General features: G+C 37.0%; 1 protein-coding gene across 2 annotated transcripts in view; it reads right to left on the reverse strand.

The window, feature by feature from the left end:
- Positions 1–20268, reverse strand: part of flnba (filamin B a) — an 88847-nt gene that overhangs the window by 24564 nt on the left and 44015 nt on the right. For both annotated transcript variants that reach the window (XM_079597789.1, XM_079597788.1), the window contains exons 8-27: positions 18782–18919; positions 17485–17611; positions 14042–14178; positions 13747–13940; positions 13175–13288; positions 12942–13085; positions 11398–11521; positions 10152–10312; positions 9980–10070; positions 9719–9888; positions 9478–9595; positions 8824–9080; positions 7134–7731; positions 6504–6677; positions 5692–5854; positions 4929–5089; positions 3528–3695; positions 2311–2434; positions 2083–2236; positions 783–972 (exon numbers count right to left, since the gene is read on the reverse strand). In XM_079597789.1, coding sequence (XP_079453915.1) covers positions 783–972; positions 2083–2236; positions 2311–2434; positions 3528–3695; positions 4929–5089; positions 5692–5854; positions 6504–6677; positions 7134–7731; positions 8824–9080; positions 9478–9595; positions 9719–9888; positions 9980–10070; positions 10152–10312; positions 11398–11521; positions 12942–13085; positions 13175–13288; positions 13747–13940; positions 14042–14178; positions 17485–17611; positions 18782–18919 — 3507 coding nt within the window. The remainder of the gene's footprint in view (positions 1–782; positions 973–2082; positions 2237–2310; positions 2435–3527; positions 3696–4928; positions 5090–5691; positions 5855–6503; positions 6678–7133; positions 7732–8823; positions 9081–9477; positions 9596–9718; positions 9889–9979; positions 10071–10151; positions 10313–11397; positions 11522–12941; positions 13086–13174; positions 13289–13746; positions 13941–14041; positions 14179–17484; positions 17612–18781; positions 18920–20268) is intronic.

The raw sequence follows: 20268 nt of genomic DNA on the forward strand, positions 1-20268 counted from the left end.
ACACAAACTTTTAAGCCTTAACGGCCATGAGGGTGATTAAATGATGACAGAATTTTATTTTTTGGGTGAACTATACCTTTAATGGATTTTAAATTAATATGGTAAATTAAAAAAAAATAGAAATAATAAACTTAAACTCTTAGTAGGTGGCGGTAATGTCTAAATTAGTCAGCGATTGAGTCATTCATTCAAGATTCGTTTCGTTCAAATGGCTGATTCATTCAGGAATTAAAGAGGCTATATGCGTTTTTCTGAAATTTAAACTCGCGACTGACACCTGTGGCCAAAAAACAGAACTGCTCTTCCTTTCTGCTCGCTCGTATGTGCACACTTTACAAGTCATCTGCTGCAAGGAGGTCAGGTCAACATTATGTTTACAGAGGTAAGAACAGTCAAATACATATATTGTTTGAGATAAGTGTTCTGAGTGATCTGAAACGTTTAACATGAACACGCTTGACGTCACATCCGCAGACAGCGCGGGAAAAATCCGACCCGACAGAAAATAGGAAAAATAGGATACAGGCTTATAGGTGCACCCACTGTGAGCAGACAAGGTGTCAGTATGCTCATCAGGAGATGTTTGAGTCATAAATGGTAAAATAAAAAGGCTATTGTTTCGTTTATTTTGGGGAAAAAGTTCCATATAGCCCCTTTAAGTAAATGGTTCTCTTTATGAATTAATCATTGAATAATTGGTTCATATACACACACAAAATATTCATTAGCTGTGTGTGTCCTAACAAAGTCTAGAAACCCCTACAAAATGAGTGTAGACTTACCCGTGACCGTACACTTGCTGGCGTCTCCTGTAGTGGTCGCTCTCACTCTATATGGAGAAGTTGGGATCTCATCTCCGCCATACTTGATTACAATAGTGTAACGGCCCACCTTGTCTGGCAGATAAGACACTTTGTAGGTTCCATCCCGGTTATCCTGAATGTTGGCTTTCTTGGGTTTACCATCCTGATCCTGAAACGCATGAAAAAAAAGCATATAAAAGTCCTGCAGGACCACCTCAAACCTCCCGGAGCAGAGACCGCAGATGTGGAGGTCCTCAGATGAACTGAGAAGCAGTTTAAAAAAACTAAAACACACACAGAAGCAAGAAAAGGGATGAGGAGGAAGAGGTTAAATTCCCCCTGGATTTCCTGCTGCAGTTCGGCTTTCATAAGACGTTCATCTATCTCACTGCTGGCCTGCCGCATTGGTCGTAGTGCATGTGTTTGGAGTCCAAGTGGAGAAATCAAAGCTAATCCAGGATAACTGGAGCAGTAACGTCTCTAAAGATAAAATAACATGCGGCATCCAAGAGAAAGATGTATGAAAGATAAATTTTGCAATATGCAGCTATGTGGTATTTGTGGATCCTTATTCATCTTTTCCATTGAAAGTCAGAAACTGAATCCACATGTGATTTTACAGTCCGTCGGCTGATTGAAAACATTCTACGGTACTTAAAATCCATATAAATGTAAGATAAAAAATATTATATAATAAATGTTATTACCAGTATATATTTTTTAGCTTAAATTTATATAGAAAGTTTATATAATAAAAAAACGTATTACCGGTATATATTTGTTAGCTTAAATTTATGCAGAATGTTTATATAATATATATATATTAATATATACAGTATATATGTATGTGTATATAGACTAGACATACATATTTTTATGAATATTAATTGTGTTAATAAATACTTAATTGTGTGTATACACAGATATAATAAAATACATAGAATAAAACTGTGTACATGTATATATTTTATATACATGTACACATACACATTTTTATTCGATATATTTTATTATATCTGAGCGTGCAATCTAATCTAATGATGGATGTATTAAAGTATGATGTATGATTTTTGCAATATGCAACTAAGTGATCTTGTGGATCTTTTCCATTAAACGTCAGAAAGTGAATCAAAATATAATTTTATGGTCTGTTGGCGGATTGAAAACATTCTACAAATCAACCTCAAAAAGCACTCGTTTATATCAATCAGTGATATTCAAACTTTAATCCGTTTCTTCACCACCACAAGAGGACGAGCCTGAACTTGTCAGAACTCACGGTAATCTGCACGGACAGCTGGCCTTCACCGGCATCCTTGGCATCGATGGTGAACTCCACTGGAAAGCTGGCGGAGAGACCCGTGGTCAGGCCGGGGCCGCTGGCACGCACTTTACTGGCATCATGAGTGGGCTGAACGCGCAGTTTGAACGGACTGAAAGAGATGTATGAAGGATTGGTGACATCTGTGTGTCTACAGTTTGATAGCAGTAGTGAATCTAACAGTACCTGCGTGGAACTTCCTCGTCTGCGTATTTGACCGCGACGGAGTACGAGCCCTCGACAGACGGAGTGTATGCCACCGTGTGTGTGCCGTCACCATTGTCCGTAACGTTTACTGGTTCAGCCAAACCTGCAAACAACAACTTGGTTACAGTCATAACATTCAGGAGTATAACCAGTACTGTACTACACGTATTCATACTATTATTACTATATACAGTCATAAAACATACTATTATTACTATATACAGTCATAAAACATTCAGGAGTATAACCAGTACTGTACTACACGTATTCATACTATTATTATTATTATTATTATATACAGTCATAAAACATTCAGGCGTATAACCAGTACTGTACTACGCGTATTCATATTATTATTATTATTATTATATACAGTCATATAAAACATTCAGGAGTATAACCAGTACTGTACTACACGTGTTCATACTATTATTACTATATACAGTCATAAACATTCACTATTCTAGTAATTTTTAGTGCCCAGATCACATGACCTTACTTGAACACTGCATTCCTTAATGCAATGTTTTTGACTTTCTGTGGCGAGTGATTAATGAACCAGAAGTAATATTTATATAATATTATTATATTTATTAATTATATTAATAAAATTAATATTTTGCATTTCATATATATTTTTAAAACCTGGGTTGCTGCTAATTCTTGTATATAGAAATGTATATATATATATCGTACTATCTTTCTAGAATACAGGAAGTTTGCTCTCTGCTGTATTGGTTTACGTATTTTGTTTCTTAAATTGTTGTGTATTGTATTTTACGCAATATAGATTTCTTTGCATGTCTGGTATGTGTGAAGAAATAGACAATAGCGTTGACCTTGACCTACGATTTTTAACATATCTTATTTGATCGGCCTGCCAAATACAATAACCATCAGTAACCTAAACATGCAACAGTGAGAATCACAAAGCATCATAATAATACTGCTAGAAAAATTTGTTGCATAACATTTTAAATAAACATAATAAAGAGAAAAAAATGTAAGAAATATTTGTATGTTTAAATGAATTCATGTTTATCTATATACTGTGTGGCATGCTAGTATTTATGAACAAAGCCCCCCAAAAAGAAAATACACTTAAATAAATAAACAAAATGTTTAAGTATATACTGTGCAGCATGCTAGTATTTAATTCAGAGCTAAATAAAATGTATAAATCCGAATGTTTTTACCTTTAGGTCCAGTTACGGCTACAGAGAGAGGAGCGACACCAGCTTTACTGCAGTCCACAGTGAAGGATTGTGGGATTTTAGCTCGCACTCCAGAACCAACACCAGGTCCAGAAATCTTCACCTTACTGGAGTCAACAACATCCTTTACGGGCACTTTGAACGGGCTTCCTATGATGCAAACAAAAAGAGAAACGCTTTCAGATCCAGACATTGATTAGAGAGTCCATGCAAGCTAATGCAACTCAAGTGGAGCGATTATAAGATAAGACGTGTGCATAAGAAACCGGAAGATGGAGAAAAGACAAAATAAAATCAAAGCATCCAGCGAATTCTAATGAGTAATAATAACAACATTAATCTAAACAAGATTTTAGATGCTAGCATGTTTTATTTATTGCTATATAGTTGCTTACGCGTTCTGAAAGAGTTTGGACTTTACGAGTCTGATTAATCTCAACTTTCCAACAACTCAACTGTCATCCTATAAAATATCACTCTAGCAAGATCTATACACTTGATTTAAACAATCTGCATATCCATGTGGGAGAATCACACACTGTGGTCTTGGCACGCTGAATGTTTTCAATGAAACGCGAGCCCATAATGTCCACCAGTGAGAATGTGGTAGCCTGCTCTCCTCAGATACGGGAGATCTGGTTTCCCGGGTGTAAAACTAATGAAAACAAATTTGCAGGATAGTTCAAGTAGTTTTGCAGGTGGAAACTGAGACTCCAGTTAAAAACATGGGTTACACTTTATTTTAAGGTGTCATTGTTACAGTGTAATTATATATTTAAGTACTGAGTAATATTGAGCAACTACATGTTAAGTTGAGGATTAGTTGCATGTAATTATGCATTATTTACTGTTATTACTATGATAAGAAGTACATGTAACAAGGACACTGTAAAATAAAGTGTTGCCAAAACATGCTCCAGTAATGCTTTCTTCAGGTCTGGACTTAAAGGGGTGACGAACTGAGAAATAATTTTTTTTATATTCAGCGTTCAGCGAACGATAGGTTTTTTAAAGTGGGGATCTGACGTCACCGGGTATCAAACCCCGCCTCCACAGAAGATTGACACCTACTTCAACACCGCCTGTTTAGCCCCGCCCACCGACTCACGCATTACATGAAAGTCATTATAATATGCAAAACTGTTATCCAATCATAGCAGTGGGCGTTTACTTCCACATCTTCAATGCGGCACTGCCATAAAAACAAGCGTTTTAGGAGCTAGCTCAAAACCAGGGTAGAAAACAGCCGATTACTTATTCATGTTGATGTTTTTAAATGTAAAAACCAAGTGAACGTCATAAGTTGACCTCAGACAATATAAAAAAAAAATGTAAAAAGCCAGTTCATGACCCCTTTAAAGTGCTGCGTAAGGGTTAATGTACCTGGAATGTGTTGTCCTCCATACGTGATGTTGACATCGTACAGACCAGGAACGTACGGGGTGTATTCCACATTACAGCTGCCATCTTTGTTATCTTTGCAGGACATTTTAGACTCTGATGGGCCTTCTACGGTTATTCCCAAACCACCAATACCAGCTCCTCTGTACGGATCAGAAGAAGGTTACATGGTTATTTTATGTTCTTGGTAGTATACAGAACAATATCTCCACTAGCGTTCAAAAGAAGTCTCTTATGCTCACCAAAGTTTGCATTTATTTGATAAAAAAAAATACAGTAAAAAATTTGATTAAATATTACAATTTGTAATGGAAATTAAATGCATTGCAAATGCCATTTCATGTGCAAGATAAGCTATTAAAAGGAACAGTACACATTTAAATCATGTCATTAAAATAAAGTTTATATTAAACATTTATATTACATATATGTAAACTATCGTTTTAAAATGCGTTCCAATTTTGGGGTCAAATGTTTTCCAGTTTTAATTTACAAATGTATTCCTTTGATCAAAGCTGTAATTTTCAGCATCATTACTCCAGTCTTCTGTGTCACATTCATTTATTTGAAATCTTTTGTAACATTATAAATTATCTTTAGTATCACTTTTGAATGCATCCTTGCTAAATAAAAGTATACATAACATAAAAAATAAATCTTACTGACCCCAAACTTTTGAACCATAGTGTAGGGAAATATTATAATAAAAATAGCAAATGTAAGATTTTTTCTAGAGCTCGGCCACCTGGTGATGATTGAGAACTTGTTGTGTTTGTCGGTCAGCGCTTCTTCTAGACCCGGGCCCTTGGCCTGCACACGTGAGGGGTCACATCCCTCTCCCACCCCGACCTGGAACGGGCTCTTAGGAACCGGAGTCTCGTCGTACAGAATCTCCACACTGTGGACTCCTGCATTGAGCAGACAGAAGAAAACACACTCAGCTTCTAAGAAACAAACTTATGAAGCTTTTAAGTCCTCGTACTGAGTTCAGAGGTAGCAACTGTGACATCCAAGTGATGGGGAAACATTTTCTCAATGGTTAAAATGTATTAATATCATATTTCTTGCTTTTTTTTATCATGCATGCCTTAAATATATGTATTGTAATCCACAGTTGCACATAGATAGTGTAATAAAACAAACACTTAAATGTGTATTTTGGATGTTTTCTTTCCACTAGTCTGAAAGACTAAAACTGTTCCAAAATCCTGAAACTGCCGAGTGCATGAAACAACAATGGCTTTTCCTGTAGTGTCTTTAGTGTCTTAATCAATCATTGCCGTGCCGCCGTTGAGAATCATGAGCCTGTCACCTCATAAATGTGACCTAATTAGCTGTATATTCTGGAAAGCTTTATTGCGGCCCTTAAAAATACACAAACTGTACAAGATGAAACCTGTAGCTTATAATTGCGATTCTCAAGGAACAAATGAACTGATAAAACATAGCTTGCATTGCATTCATCTTGTCGCTTTGGATAAACGCATCAGCCAAGTGCATGAATATAAACCAGTGTTTGTTCGGAAGAAACATTAAGTAGGATGTTGTGCATTGTACCGTTCTCAAATGGTGTGTATTCCACGTTGTAAGTGCCATCGCCGTTGTCACTGATGGCGCAGTCTGTAGAAGCGCCGGATGGGTTCTTCACACAAGCTTTAATGTGTTTCCCGCCAGTTTTGGTCAAAGCTCGTGCATCCACCGTGAAGTTAGTCGTGGCTTCTCTGAAAACTCCTGCAGACCAGAGAAGAAAAACACACAAAGATGAGCATTGACTTCAGTCAAGACATCTGTCTTTGTAAAAATGGCATCGGTTTTGAAGTAAAATGGGCATCTTTCAGAAAAAACGTTCTTCAGGCAAAGGGTCGTCTTGCACTGAAGGTGCAAATCTACAAATTATAGAGACAGTGTGATAAAATAAACACTTAAATGTGTATTTTGGATTTATTATTTCAACTAGTCTAGTCTGAAAGACGACAAGTCATGGAAGCAAAGCAGTCCAAAACTAAAGGCAAAGGAAAGAAGGTTCATTGATTCATGGAAGCCAACATCAGCAAGAAAAAATTGTTAAGAAAAACATTCTCAGAAACGTTTCCATTGGCTACAAGGAATGACGCATTTGTCCTTACAAGTGAACATGAATTGGCTTTTGTAACCCATATTATCTTGATATTCAATCGACGTCAATACCTTCTCCAGCAACTCCTGGTCCAAACACCTTCACTTTGCTGGTATCAACAGCTGGATCCACGTTCACTTTGGCAGGGAAGTTGGGAACAGTCTTGCCGCCGTACTTCAGCTGTAGCGTGTACATGCCCGCAGTCAGCGGGATGTAGGTGACCGTGTAAGTCCCGTCCTTATTGTCCAGAACTTCAGTCTTTGCTTGCGCTCCAGAATCAGACTCTGCCTCCAGCGTCAACTGTCCAGGTCCAGCTTTGGTGCAGTCGACGTTCAACACGCTGATCTCGCCAACCTTGCCTCGTTTCAGGCCGGAGCCGGACGCCACCACTTTGGTGGGATCAAAGGGGTACTGGATGTCAGCGTGGAAAGGCGAGCCGGGAATATGGACGTCTTCGAAGAGAATGTTAACTAGGTATTCTCCAGGTTCGGTGGGGAGGTACGACACAGAGCATGTGCCGTCGCCATTGTCAGAGCACTCGATTTTAGCTTCGGTTGGACCCTCGACGGTGAGGCCGAGTCCACCGGTGCCGGCGCCCTTGGTGTCGATGGTAAATTCAGCAGGGTTTGCTACAAGACCACCCTTCAATCCTGGACCAAACGCCTTGACCTGTACAGACAGAAGCACATTGTAACCAAAGGTGGACAAAGTACACAACTTCCTTACTTGAGTAAAAGTACAGATACTTAATGGTCAAATATTACTCAGTTACAAGTAAAAGTTGTAAAGCGATTTTTACTTAAGTAAAAGTACAGTAGTAGTCGTTTTTAAAAGTACTTAAGTATAAAAGTAAATATCAATGCATTGTTTTAATATTGTTGCATGTAATACTTACAGTAGCTTATGTCTATGAATATATGCATGCCTGCCCTCATATCAATATCACATTTATTTATATATCATAAAGGTTTCGGACACCCAAATGGCTGTTTAGTATGAATATGTTAGCCTTACTGTTATCTATAAGCTAGTGTGCTCCAAAACAATGACAAAATTCGCATTTAGAAGACCAAACCCAACGTTGAAAATTAAAATCAGGTTGATGTCAGAATCCAATGTCAGATTGACGTTAATCTCCAACTTTGGACAGACGTTGTATTGTGGTTGAAAATCGGGTTGACGTCAGAAACCAACATCTGTCGAGTTCTGAAGTCAACCAGACTTTCATTTACAACCAAAATGAAACCCCTGCAACCAAAATCATCCCTTTCTACTCAAGGTCCGTGACAGAAAAGTAGTGGAGAAAAAAGTAAGATCTTTGTCTTTCAAATGTAGTGAAGTTAAAGTAAAAAGTTTCCAGAAAAAACAATACTCAAGTTCAGATACTCAAAAAGTGCACTTAAGTACAGTACTCAAGTAAATGTACTTTGTTACTGTCCACCTCTGATTGTAAATAATTTGTGTCTTCTAGGCGCGTCGAAAGAACACCTTAGACAGTACAAATCCACACGGGAAAAATCTCTGAGTAAAACTAGGAGTTGTGAAAAATTGTTTCGCAAGATTAAAAGTTTATCTATGCATCAAACTCCAATTCATTTTTATAACAATCTTATACCTCTTGAAAACTTTTTATAACTTATTTTGAGATTATTTTAATTCCTTTGTGTAAAGCACTTTGAATTGCCATAGTCTATGAAATATGCTGTATAAATAAACTTGTCTTAAAAGAAATGTCATGCTTTTCTTTTGGTTTCTACATACTTTGCTGGGATCAGGAGGCAGCATGGCTTCAACTGGGAAAGGACTTCCAGGCACTGGATTGCCATCATAGACGACCTCCACCACGTAAACGCCCTCCTCTTTGGGGATGTACTTCACCAGACTGGCTCCTTTCCCAGGCTCCACCGCGCAGGGCACGGGTTTCCCCGACGGGCCGGTGATCTTGACGTCCAGTTTGCCCTGTCCACCCGCTCCACTTGTACCAACGGCAAACTCCTGATCCTCACCCACTTGCACTCCTGAAATAAAACATGAAACAGATTTTTTTTAATAATAAAAAAACTAATTAAAATGAATAAAAAACAAATAATGAATCAAATAAAAATAAAAAAAACAAATAAAACATAATAAACTTGATTTTCCATTCTATCCAGTTGCATCTTGGATTAAATTTAAGATAAATATATGCATAAATAAATAAATGCATAAATATTATATTATACATTATATTTGACAATTTTCCAGGCCATCGACTTAGATGTTATTAAAACTCAATAATTAATTAAAATAAACAATTTAAGTAAACAAGACAATAAATAAGTAAATACACATTAAATATTCCATTAATAATATTCCATAAAACTGAAATAAATAAATCATATTACATATATTATATAATATAATATAATGACATACGATTTTCCAGGCCATCGACTTTGATCTTGTCAAGGTCAAGCGGAGCCGCAACACCAACAGCGAAAGGGCTTTTAGAAATAGGGTCACCACCAAAGGTCACGGTTATCACCATCTCCCCCTAAATTGGTACAGCAAACCAGAATTATGATCCCAGAAGAAAAATCCTGAAAGAAGTCCAATTTTCCCATTTAACCTCTTTAAACTGCTTTTAAATGTGTGGCTCGCCACTGCAGACCCCTACCTGCTGAACTGGTGTGTACTTGACAGTCTGGGAATAGTCATAGTTGTCAATGATCTCAAAGTCTTGGACGGGCTGTCCTTTATTAGGTCCGGAAAACTGAACGTTCAGAGGAGCTTTGCCCGCTCCTTTGGTGTAAACGGTGAAGTGTGTTGGTTTTCCGCTCTCCACACCTGAGACGCCGCATGGGAAAATCAAACGAGAGACATGAGTCATCCAATTAAACCCAGATTCTTGATAAGATCAAACCGTTTAACAACAAACCTGCTCGGGCGAGTCCTGGTCCCTCTGCTTTCACTTTGGCGGCGTCATGTGAAGGATCCACTTTAACGCGGAATGGACTGACTGGAATTTCCTGAATTTTAAATAAACACCAAATGTTTGTAACAGGATTCAAAAATAGTTATTTCTACTAGTCTCAATGATGGTCACTCACTTGATCAGTGAAAAGGACTTTGATTGTGAGCCGTCCCGCTCCGGGAGGAACATATTTGACAGTGATGGTGTCATTGGCATTGGGAATGATGTCAAAATCAACATCCTCTTCCTGCTCACTCATAACATTAGCATCACACTTGATTCCAACACTTACATCACCTAAAGAAAGATATATTGTTGTATTTAATGCCATGACCGCATCCAAGGCGATTTTCAATTACAAAAATACAAATTCACCTGAAAGGAAAACTTAATTCACACATAACAGGGCTGCCAACTTTTGAGTTTAGCTTAGAGTGAGATTGGGTATGATGGAGTATGTGAAAAAAAAACTTGCATCACAATAAGTTGTAATTGTCAAAACATTTGGTAACTTATTTTTATTAAGTTTACTGACAACATGTTACAATGTTTAGCTGCATGGTTACAATTACTGGCAGGTTACTGTATTTATTATTGCTTGACATCTTGATTCAATATAGATTCATTTTGATAATTATTAGTTACAGTGCATGTTAAAAAATAAATCACTAATGCTGTAAACGGAGAGCCCTAGCCTATTTTTATTAAAGGTTAAAAATACAACGTAATTGCGTATTACATGACGTCACGAACGCGCATCACAGAACAGAGCAAGGAGCATTTGCTTATAAAACTTAAACTATTTATTTTTGAAATGAGCAAACGTTTCGCTAGATAAGAGCCGTATTCATCGTCTGGTGTCGTTTAAAGCCGTTTGAAGCGGCGCTGACACTGTCATCTGGACCTTGAACCGTTTGGGGCCCATTGACGTCCATTATATGGAGAAATGTTTTCATCAAAAACCTTCATTTCTTTTCGACTGAAGACATGGATATCTTTGATGACATCGGGGTGAGTAAATTATCAGCAAAAGTTTTTTTTAAAGTGAACTAATCCTTTAAGAAGAGTTGATCGGTTTACGTGCCGCTTGAACTGAGGCGCTACAGAGATCTGTCACGTCACATTTACAATCACCAAAAGGGTATTTATTGTTTGAATTGCGTAATAAAATTGACAGAATCGGAGAGCTGATCATTTATTTGATATGAAAGTAACCTGCTCTGTCTTATCTGTCGGTGTCAGTGTCCTCTTTGCTTCGCGATTTTTTTCTGCGTGAGAAAATGGATGTGTGGCGTGAGAGCGTGTGAAAAGGGCCAAATGCGTGAGAGTTGGCAGCCCTGCAATCGGCAGTGATTTTGGTGTACGCAGTAAACATGCATTACCTTCTCCAGCTTCTGTGCAGTCCACGGTAAAGTGTGTCGGCTCGTGAGCTTTCAGGCCGGTTCTCTCGATTCCTGGGCCGAACACTTTCACTTTGTGTGGGTGGCTTCCCTTTCCGACATTCACCTACAGGAATAAAGTCTCCAGAATGTTAATTTCAGCAAGTAATGTTACTTGGGAATGAGAATTTAAAAAAAAAAAACAGCTTAAATACTTCATTGCACATTCTGAGACAGAAAAATAATAATGCAAATCAAGCGGTTTGATGCATTTTCAGGGTGTATAAAGTTACTTTGACAAATAATTAGTATTAAAGTAAGTATTTGAGACTTTCACCAATTAGTAACTTTCCCCACTTCACTCAAGACAACTGAAAAAACACAAATGAAACTCACTCACATAAATCACACGACGACATTAAACCATGAAGTATTAGAATTTATTGAAAGTGACATTTTAAAAACATGAATTCAGTCATGAATCAAACACTTTAATGCTTTAAGAAAGTCCCCTTTCCCCTCCGCACACATTAACATGTTAGTACTTCGTTTGAATGCTGCATTTTTCCAGAGTCTTTAACATTTAGTGTTTGCATGAGCAGTCAAGTAAAAGCAAGCTCTATTCTTTAAACTACGCAGTGAGTTTGCTTTGTGAAATTAACTGTAAGGACCACAAAAGCCTGATTATAGTGTGACATGAACAAATGTTCACGTGAACTCTGTAACACTATACTTAAGGAGCACTCCTTTATACATCCATGCGTGCACTTTACATTTATCATTATTAGTTCAGTCATAATGTTTTGTTATTCATTAGAAATAAAGAATTTCTATATTAAATCAAGTTTGATAATATTTTTCAGTCTCATTCTTGACTTCTGGAAAAAAGCAACTCTGCTTGCAAACACCACAAAACAACATTTTACAATCATCGAAGTAGTCAGTGTTATAATCTAACAATTTCATACTGTGCAAAATTATTATGTCTGAAAATAACTTTTCAAATCACTAATATACTGATTTTTGTGCTTTTGTAGTAACAAGCAATAATGGATGATTCTCTTAATGAGATAAAACAGATGAAAAGAAAAGTTTTAAAAGAAAAGGCAATGAATTTGATCTGATTTCTGATTAAAATTTAAATTATGCAGCAAAAAATATGTTTGCCAGTATTAAAAAAAAAAAAAAAAAAAAAAATTGCACTTTTGCTCATCATGCTTATCTTAAGAAACATGCAACGTAATCACAATTTAGCATTAGTAAACATTTTTTGTAATCATTTATCCTTGCGTTTTATTTCCAATGTGATGTACCACATTAAGCATAAAACAAAACAAAATGAACAGCTGAAATTATTTGACAGAAAAGCAGTGGCGCTCCATAACGCAGGTGGTTATGACGATGACAGGTTTATATTTGGCAGTGGGAGTGTTAAGCGCATCAGCTTTAGTTAGTATGATAAGCTCCTCTACTGTGTTAGTACCGACAGCTGAAGTCTCCTGTGTGTGTGTGTTAGCGGTTATGACCTCGGACTCTGTTGGTCTTACCCTGAAGGGGCTGTTGGGTACACTGACGCCTCCCCAGGTCACAGCCAGCGTGTGCTTTACGGCGGAGGTCGGTGTGTATGAGCAGGAGTAGATGTTATCTCCTTTACTCTTCACCTTCACATCGATGGGGACGCCATTTGCATCCTGGGAAAACGAACCACATTAAAATGCAACATGGGTGATGGTTAACTCGCATTCAGTGCACACACTCATTAGCTGGTGCTCGATCAAACCTGCGCAATGATTTTCAGGGGTCCGTTTCCCGCATCTTTGGCCTCGACGGTGAACTCAACGGGCTTGTTTATGATACAGCCGGACTTCTCCAATCCCGGTCCATAAGCCCTGACCTACAAACACGTCAAGAACATTTGAGAAAAAAAAATTGTTCAGTTCGTCATCATACATAACCTAATAAATGTCTGTGTCAAAGTACTTAATTTTGGGTTTACTGGTTGTTTGCATTGTTTGTAATACACAAACTTTTTTATTTGATTTTTGCATTTAAAAAAAATAAAAAAATATTTGAGAATAATATAACTTCACAATTAATGCAATTTTTTTTTTAACAATATTATTGAAATTGAGACAATGTATTACCAACTCTAATAAAAAAAACAATATATATATATAAAAAAAAAGTACAATAAAGAGAATTACTAATTACAAAAAGTCAGAAAAAAAAATCAGGATATACTACAATAATGAGTAATTGTGGTGGAAATGTGCTTAATTGTCATGAAAATATAGATATTTTTTAATGTTGGTGTATATATGAAGTAAAGGAGTTTTTTTCCACCATATTCACCTGGCTGGAGTTGTTGGCTTTGTTATCAGGGACAATGTAGGCCATGAAGGGACTGTCTTCAATGTCTTCATCATCACACATGACATGGACGGCGTACTCGCCCGATTCAGTGGGCCAGTACTTCACATTACACGAGCCGTCATTCTGATCTTCACACTCAATCCGGGCCTGAGACGGACCCTCAATGGCGAAGCCTACAGAAATAAAGTGTTTAGATCATAGGCTTCTGAGCTAAATGTGTCTACAGTAAAGGTCTAAGCTGATCTGATGTGGAATAAAGCTCCTGTAACCTCACCGAGGACTCCGATGTCAGTCCCGATAGATTCGGCCACAAAGTCCGCAGACTTGCCCACACTGCCTCCCTCCAGACCCGGTCCCCACGCACGGATCTTCTGGGGCCCGGCTTCATTGCCCACCTGAACCTCGAAAGGGCTGGACACAAGAAAACATCACATATGTACTGTGAGTTCATGTCCAGACAGACTTCAATACAAAAAATACAAAAACAAATAAGAAAATTATATTTTGCATAAGCAAATTGTAGGACCTTTTAAAAATGTCATGCATTTCATTTGTGAAAAACAAGTGACATTTCTGTAAAAATAAGCAAATTGATAAAATATTTATCAATTTGCATTATAAAATATTCATCAATATTTGCATCACATCAAATATTTATGTGATGCAATTTTTTATATATTTAAATTGTGGCAATGCAATCCATGCACTGCAGATTTAAACAATTAAATAAAAATAAATATAAAAAATGTAAATAAACATCTAGAATTTAAATAAAATAAAAAATTAGAATGAAAACCTGAGAATAATAAGAATTACATAAATGCTATGCTACAATTTAAATATGTTCTAAAGAATTGCAATGTGTAAATATATGCCAAAAAAAAAGATAAATGTAAATAAAAACAATGAGAAAAACAATCAGGAAGAAAAAAAAACATCAGGAAAAAAAATGCATTACAATCATTTTTGGGGGGAAATGTCATGAACATTATGTAAAATTCCAGAAAATCTCAATTTAAAAAAAGCTTTGTCTTTATGCAAAATATAATGTTATCTTCCTAATTTGAGGGGAAATGATGTTCAATATTCAACAATATTATTATAGTTGTTAAAAAGGGCTCAACAATTATTAATATTCAATATTATTGATTTGGCTGCAATGACACAATTGGAAGAGAGCTGGACGATGCAGAACTGATTTAAGGATGAAATGAACTAATTTAATAATTGACGATCTTTAAAACGGAACTGAATCTACACTGAACAATGATATAATTTTAATTTTCCTGTTATCACTATGAAGCTGCTTTGAAACAATCTGTACTGTATAAAGCACTATAGAAATAAAGGTGATTTGAATCCCCAAATGCCCATTATGTGTCAAAGGAGCATATATCTAAACACCTTATTTAAACAAATGTGTGTTAACCCGACAGCTTTAGTGTATTCAGATCCGACCACGCGTCATAAATCTGCGCTCTGACGCTACGTTACCGGAAACCTCCCATCAAAAAGAGTTTGTGTTAATAGAAGCAACCTCAGCGGGGCGAATATTTAACTTTAATAGGGGTCACGTCTCAGTTTGAGGTCCAGGTGAACAGGAGGGTGATTGTGTTAATGCGAGCCTGTCTCTTTCACTCAGTCATTTAGTCTCCTGCAGCGCAGTGATCGGATTGGCCGACATGTGATCACCAGAAAGCGTCCATCTGCACGTTAATACCACAGGCCACACACAGAGCAGTCTTATAAAACCTAAAAAAAAAGTGAAAAACATCTAAAAAAAGGTGCATTTTTTGTGCTAGCATGTTCTCACGCTGAGCGAAAAAACAAATCCAACTGAAAACGCAGCTGTCATTTCCGCTGCGCAGTGTGTTAAATAAGATGTTTACTCTACATGGTCCACATTCATCAGCTGGCTCGTGAATGTGATTAAACATCTACACGGATTAACGCACGCGACGGCCGGTTCCTGGTGGTCTCGTGACGCGGCGTTTCCAGACCTCTAACAAACACTCACACAGGAGAGCATGTCGTCATGCCGCTTTCCACGCCGTCTTAAGCCCTCCAGAGCCAAGGGTTACACACTAATGAGTCTTCCTGGCAGTGGACACCACCTACATATCATACTAGCGGTGGGCGGCATGACCAAAACCTCATACAATTACACAAATAAAATGATTCATGCTGTGATGTTATTTTTATTGGAAATTCAACCCAGGTATATTTCAAATATTTTGCACCAGTGTTATTATTTATATACTATAATAGTATTTAGTAATAATTTAAATTAGCTTTTATTTTTATGTTATCAGTTTCTTTTAGATATTTTTGTGCTTTTGTCATTTTTATATTTTTTTATTCATTTCTATAATTTTTTTATGCATTTCTATTTAGCTTTAATTCTATTTTTAGTCTGAGTGATTTTATAAATGGAAGCTTGTTTCTGCACGGAATAAAAAATTAAAAATGTAATTGCCACTTGACTTCTCGGAATTGCACAATAGTGAGTTATCTCAATTCTGAGAAAACAAATTTGTTTCTGAATGGCGACTTGACTTCTCAGAATTGCACAATTCAGTTATATCTCACAATTCTGAGAAAATTATGAGAATAAAAAGAATTGAGATATGCGTCACAATAACCTCTTATTACATGGTGAAAACAAGCTTCCATAATCTTATTACTTTAACTGAAATAAAACAAGTTAAATGTACATTTATGCATTTGGCAGATGCTTTTATCCAAAGCGAATTACATTGCATTTCAAGGTTCACACTTACATTATCAATTTTTGATTTCCCTGGGAATCAAAACCATGACCTTGACCAACAACACGTTTAAAAGTGTTTTAAAAAGGTATGACGTGTTGGGAATCTGTCGACCAATCGAAATGCAAAGACCCAACTGGATCCCTGGATCTGGAAGCATTGCAAGCGCCAACGCTCTAGTATTTGAAGTTAAGTTTTACATTTTACTTAAAACTTAAAATTAAGTTTTAAATTTATGTAACAATAATATAACTTTTTGTCCTTACATTATCTACTTTTCATAACCCACTGAATTAAATACTATACAAATGAAGTCATGTAGTATATACTCTGTTATAGTCTTACACATGGGTGTAGATTTGGTTTGAACATTGGGGGGGTTTTCATGTGATCATGTTATAAATATTGGGGGGGTTGTGGGGGGGTTGTAATGCATAGATTTAAATATTGGGGGGGTTATGTCCCCCCCAACCCCCCCACAAATTACGCCCCTGGTCTTACATCATACTCCACATTAAACCCTTTCAGATGTACAAACAAGCCTTTCGCAATCAGACAAATTCCCTTAAAATGGACCAATTCGAATACAATAAATCCAATCTTTATTCAAATCACAGAACATGCACCAACTTATCTATAACATGGTCTGTTCTGACTTACACCAAACACACACATTTACCCCAAACCTCATGTTTATATACGGTTTTGCCTTTATACCCAAACAATCCTGATCAGATTTATCCGGTTGGCAGCTCTGAATAACACTGACGCAACGAGACACCGAGAACATCTGGAGCGGATCCGTTTCGACACGACTGGTAGCACTACAAGTGCAGAGCATGTGATCAGATCTCTCTGACCTCAATGGTCTCGTATGTGAACTCGCTCTGGCCTTAAATGTGGAAGCTGCACGAGTTTTAGAGATGTGATTGCTTCAGGAGATGCTCACCTCTTGGGAATGTGCTGTCCGGCCCAGGTAATGGTGACGGTGTATTTGCCAGGTGTGTGTGGATAGTATTCATATGCGTACACACCATCTGAGACGTCCTTCTGTTTCACGGGCTCCTCTAGACCTTCTGCAAGAGAGCAAAAATAAAATCCCCTGCATTTACTCCATAGACACTTTACTATAAATTATACACTGAAGATGATAAAACGGGATCGCGTTTGCTCAAAAGCCCCTTCGAATCCAGTGCAAATTCCACAGAGATAAACTCGAGTCATGCGAGTTATAGTCGGGGTCAGTGAAGCATCTGTGACCCGGTCGGGTCATTAATCACGGTCAGTGAAGCTGACGTTTGACCTGCTGATGTAAATTCATATGGGTAGCTGGTGCCATCTGGGCAAAAGAGTCTGGGAAACCCTCCCTGCTCACTCGAATCAACATGAAAAAGTGCCATGCAACCAACATGCTCATTTATTACCAAAGATTAATGGAGAAGGAGAGGTCTGGAAGGATTTTAACCCTTTAACTGTCAAGTTGTGTTCAAATTTTAGGTTGATATCTCAAAAAATGAGCTTTCAGTGATATTTTATTTGGGCGCAGAACCAAACTTTTTCACTAGATGGACAGCCAAGCTTCCTTACTGACCATATAAGGGCGCCTCCATTTTCAAATATGTTTTGGGTGATCTGAACCATAATTTTCATATAATTTATGAAGTAGACATCCTATTCGGAAGTAGTATGGGTGGTTTGGTAGTATTTGATTTGAATTCAACCTCTAATAAACGGATAAAGAGCACATATGTGCGTTATGGCTCGCAGCCGCATCGAGAATCCATAATATTTTTCTTTATATTCAAAACATTTTCAGACCTTTTTTCTCATAAAATTGAATTGGTGTTATCTTTTGAACTCTTGGCATGAAAACAAACTGAGGTTTTTACCAATCTTTCATGATTTTTCATGTTTATTGCCATTTCAAAATAGAGCCCTAAACACGCCTAATGAATATAAAATATTGTTGAAAATTGATCAATTACTGCTCCTCTGTAATTTATTTAAAAAAAACAGCCACCAAATATAAAAACTAGAGATTATAAGCCTTCAAATGATAAATAGTTTGTCAATATTACTTTAGATTTTTACTAAGATATTATTGTTCTAAATATATAATGGCAAACGTCACACCTATGGGACGGTGACATTAAAAAGAGGAAAACTAAGGGTTTTAAAAGTTTTGTAGTCAAGAGTGTGTGTTGAATCAACCAGAAACTTCTTTATTTTGCTATATGGTTACTTACTGGGTCCTTTAACTGTGACCTTCAGATCTCCACTTCCAGCGTTACGAGTGTCCACCTTAAAATCCGCCACCTGTCGTGTTCGCACACCTCTGGGCTGCAGACCTCGTCCAGTGGCACGACACGCTCCGGGAACAGACGCTGAAACAATACATGACAAGCCACTGATTTATTGAACATGAAAGCAAATTATTAATGTGCCAAAAAATAGAATTATAAATAAATATAAATCTATATAACATACTTTATGCATCTATAATCTATATATACCTGCATGCATGCATGTACTTTTTATAGTATTATTTAATATGTATGCATACATGTACGTACGCACGCATGCATGCATGTATATATGAATGCACGCATGCAAAAATGTATATTATATTTCATATTACATTTTAAAATGATGTGTGCATACATATATACACAAAATATTCCCTACAATATAATTTCTCATCAAAATCTTCAGACAACTTTCCCTAATTTAATAATGCGGTTAAAGAAAATCAACATTTTGGCATGTCTGTCAGCCAATCAGGATCAAGAATTTAAAATATGACGTGGTATAATAACTTAAATCAGCCGAAACCCTCTCTTCTAGCAGCATGCAGACCTGCTGTTTTCATCTCAAGCTCCATGAAATGAAAAATCCTTCTGCGTAATACCAGACATACAATTAAACACTCCATTATTACCCTACCATTATACATTATGAAGTCCTGTAATGTTTCCAGAACACCAGAATAGTGTCCACAGAGAGCGAGCCAAAAGCCACATTCAGTGTAATAGCATCTCTGACGGAGAGCGAGGTGGATCCCCGCTCTGCTCTCTCATTAGGTTCAGATGTGCGTCAGGGTGGAGCTGGACAGCACAGTGCCATTAAAACACTGGCCGTCGTGACAAACACAAATATAGACTCACTTTATATGTTAAAGTCTAAAAATACACCCTGTCAGGAGCACAAACCTAAAGAACCTAAATGTTTCATAAAAATGCTGCAGAGAATATGCATCTATTTCAATGCATGTTATTCATTTAATTCTATTTCCAGTTATCTTTATTCATAGTAGAGTTTTTAGGATTAGGAAATATCAAGAGCCAAATTCAAACAGTTTTTTCAAACATTTTGTGAGCACTTAATGGATTTATGAAGCTCTTTAATTTGCTTGTGAAACGTCCTGAAATAACATCTTGCGCCGTAAAAGTAAAAATATCTGTTCAAATGCATAAGCCATTTTCCTGTGGGTCTCGTTTGGGTTTACGGCACATGTGGCCGATTTCCTCGTTCAGTAGTTCACGTGTTCTGGTTCCTGAGCTCATGCTCATCAAAACCTGCCCATTACAATTGCTTTAAATATCTAAAAAATGATCAACAGGATCCTATGGGAACACTAAAGCTACTGTCCTTACAAAACCACACAACCATGAATTACAGCGGGAAGACAAATATAGAACTGATGCATGAAAAGAAAAAAGAAAAAAAGAGACTT

This window comes from Phoxinus phoxinus (assembly GCF_949152265.1).
Source record: "Phoxinus phoxinus genome assembly, chromosome: 22".
Classification (NCBI taxonomy): Eukaryota; Metazoa; Chordata; class Actinopteri; order Cypriniformes; family Leuciscidae; genus Phoxinus; species Phoxinus phoxinus.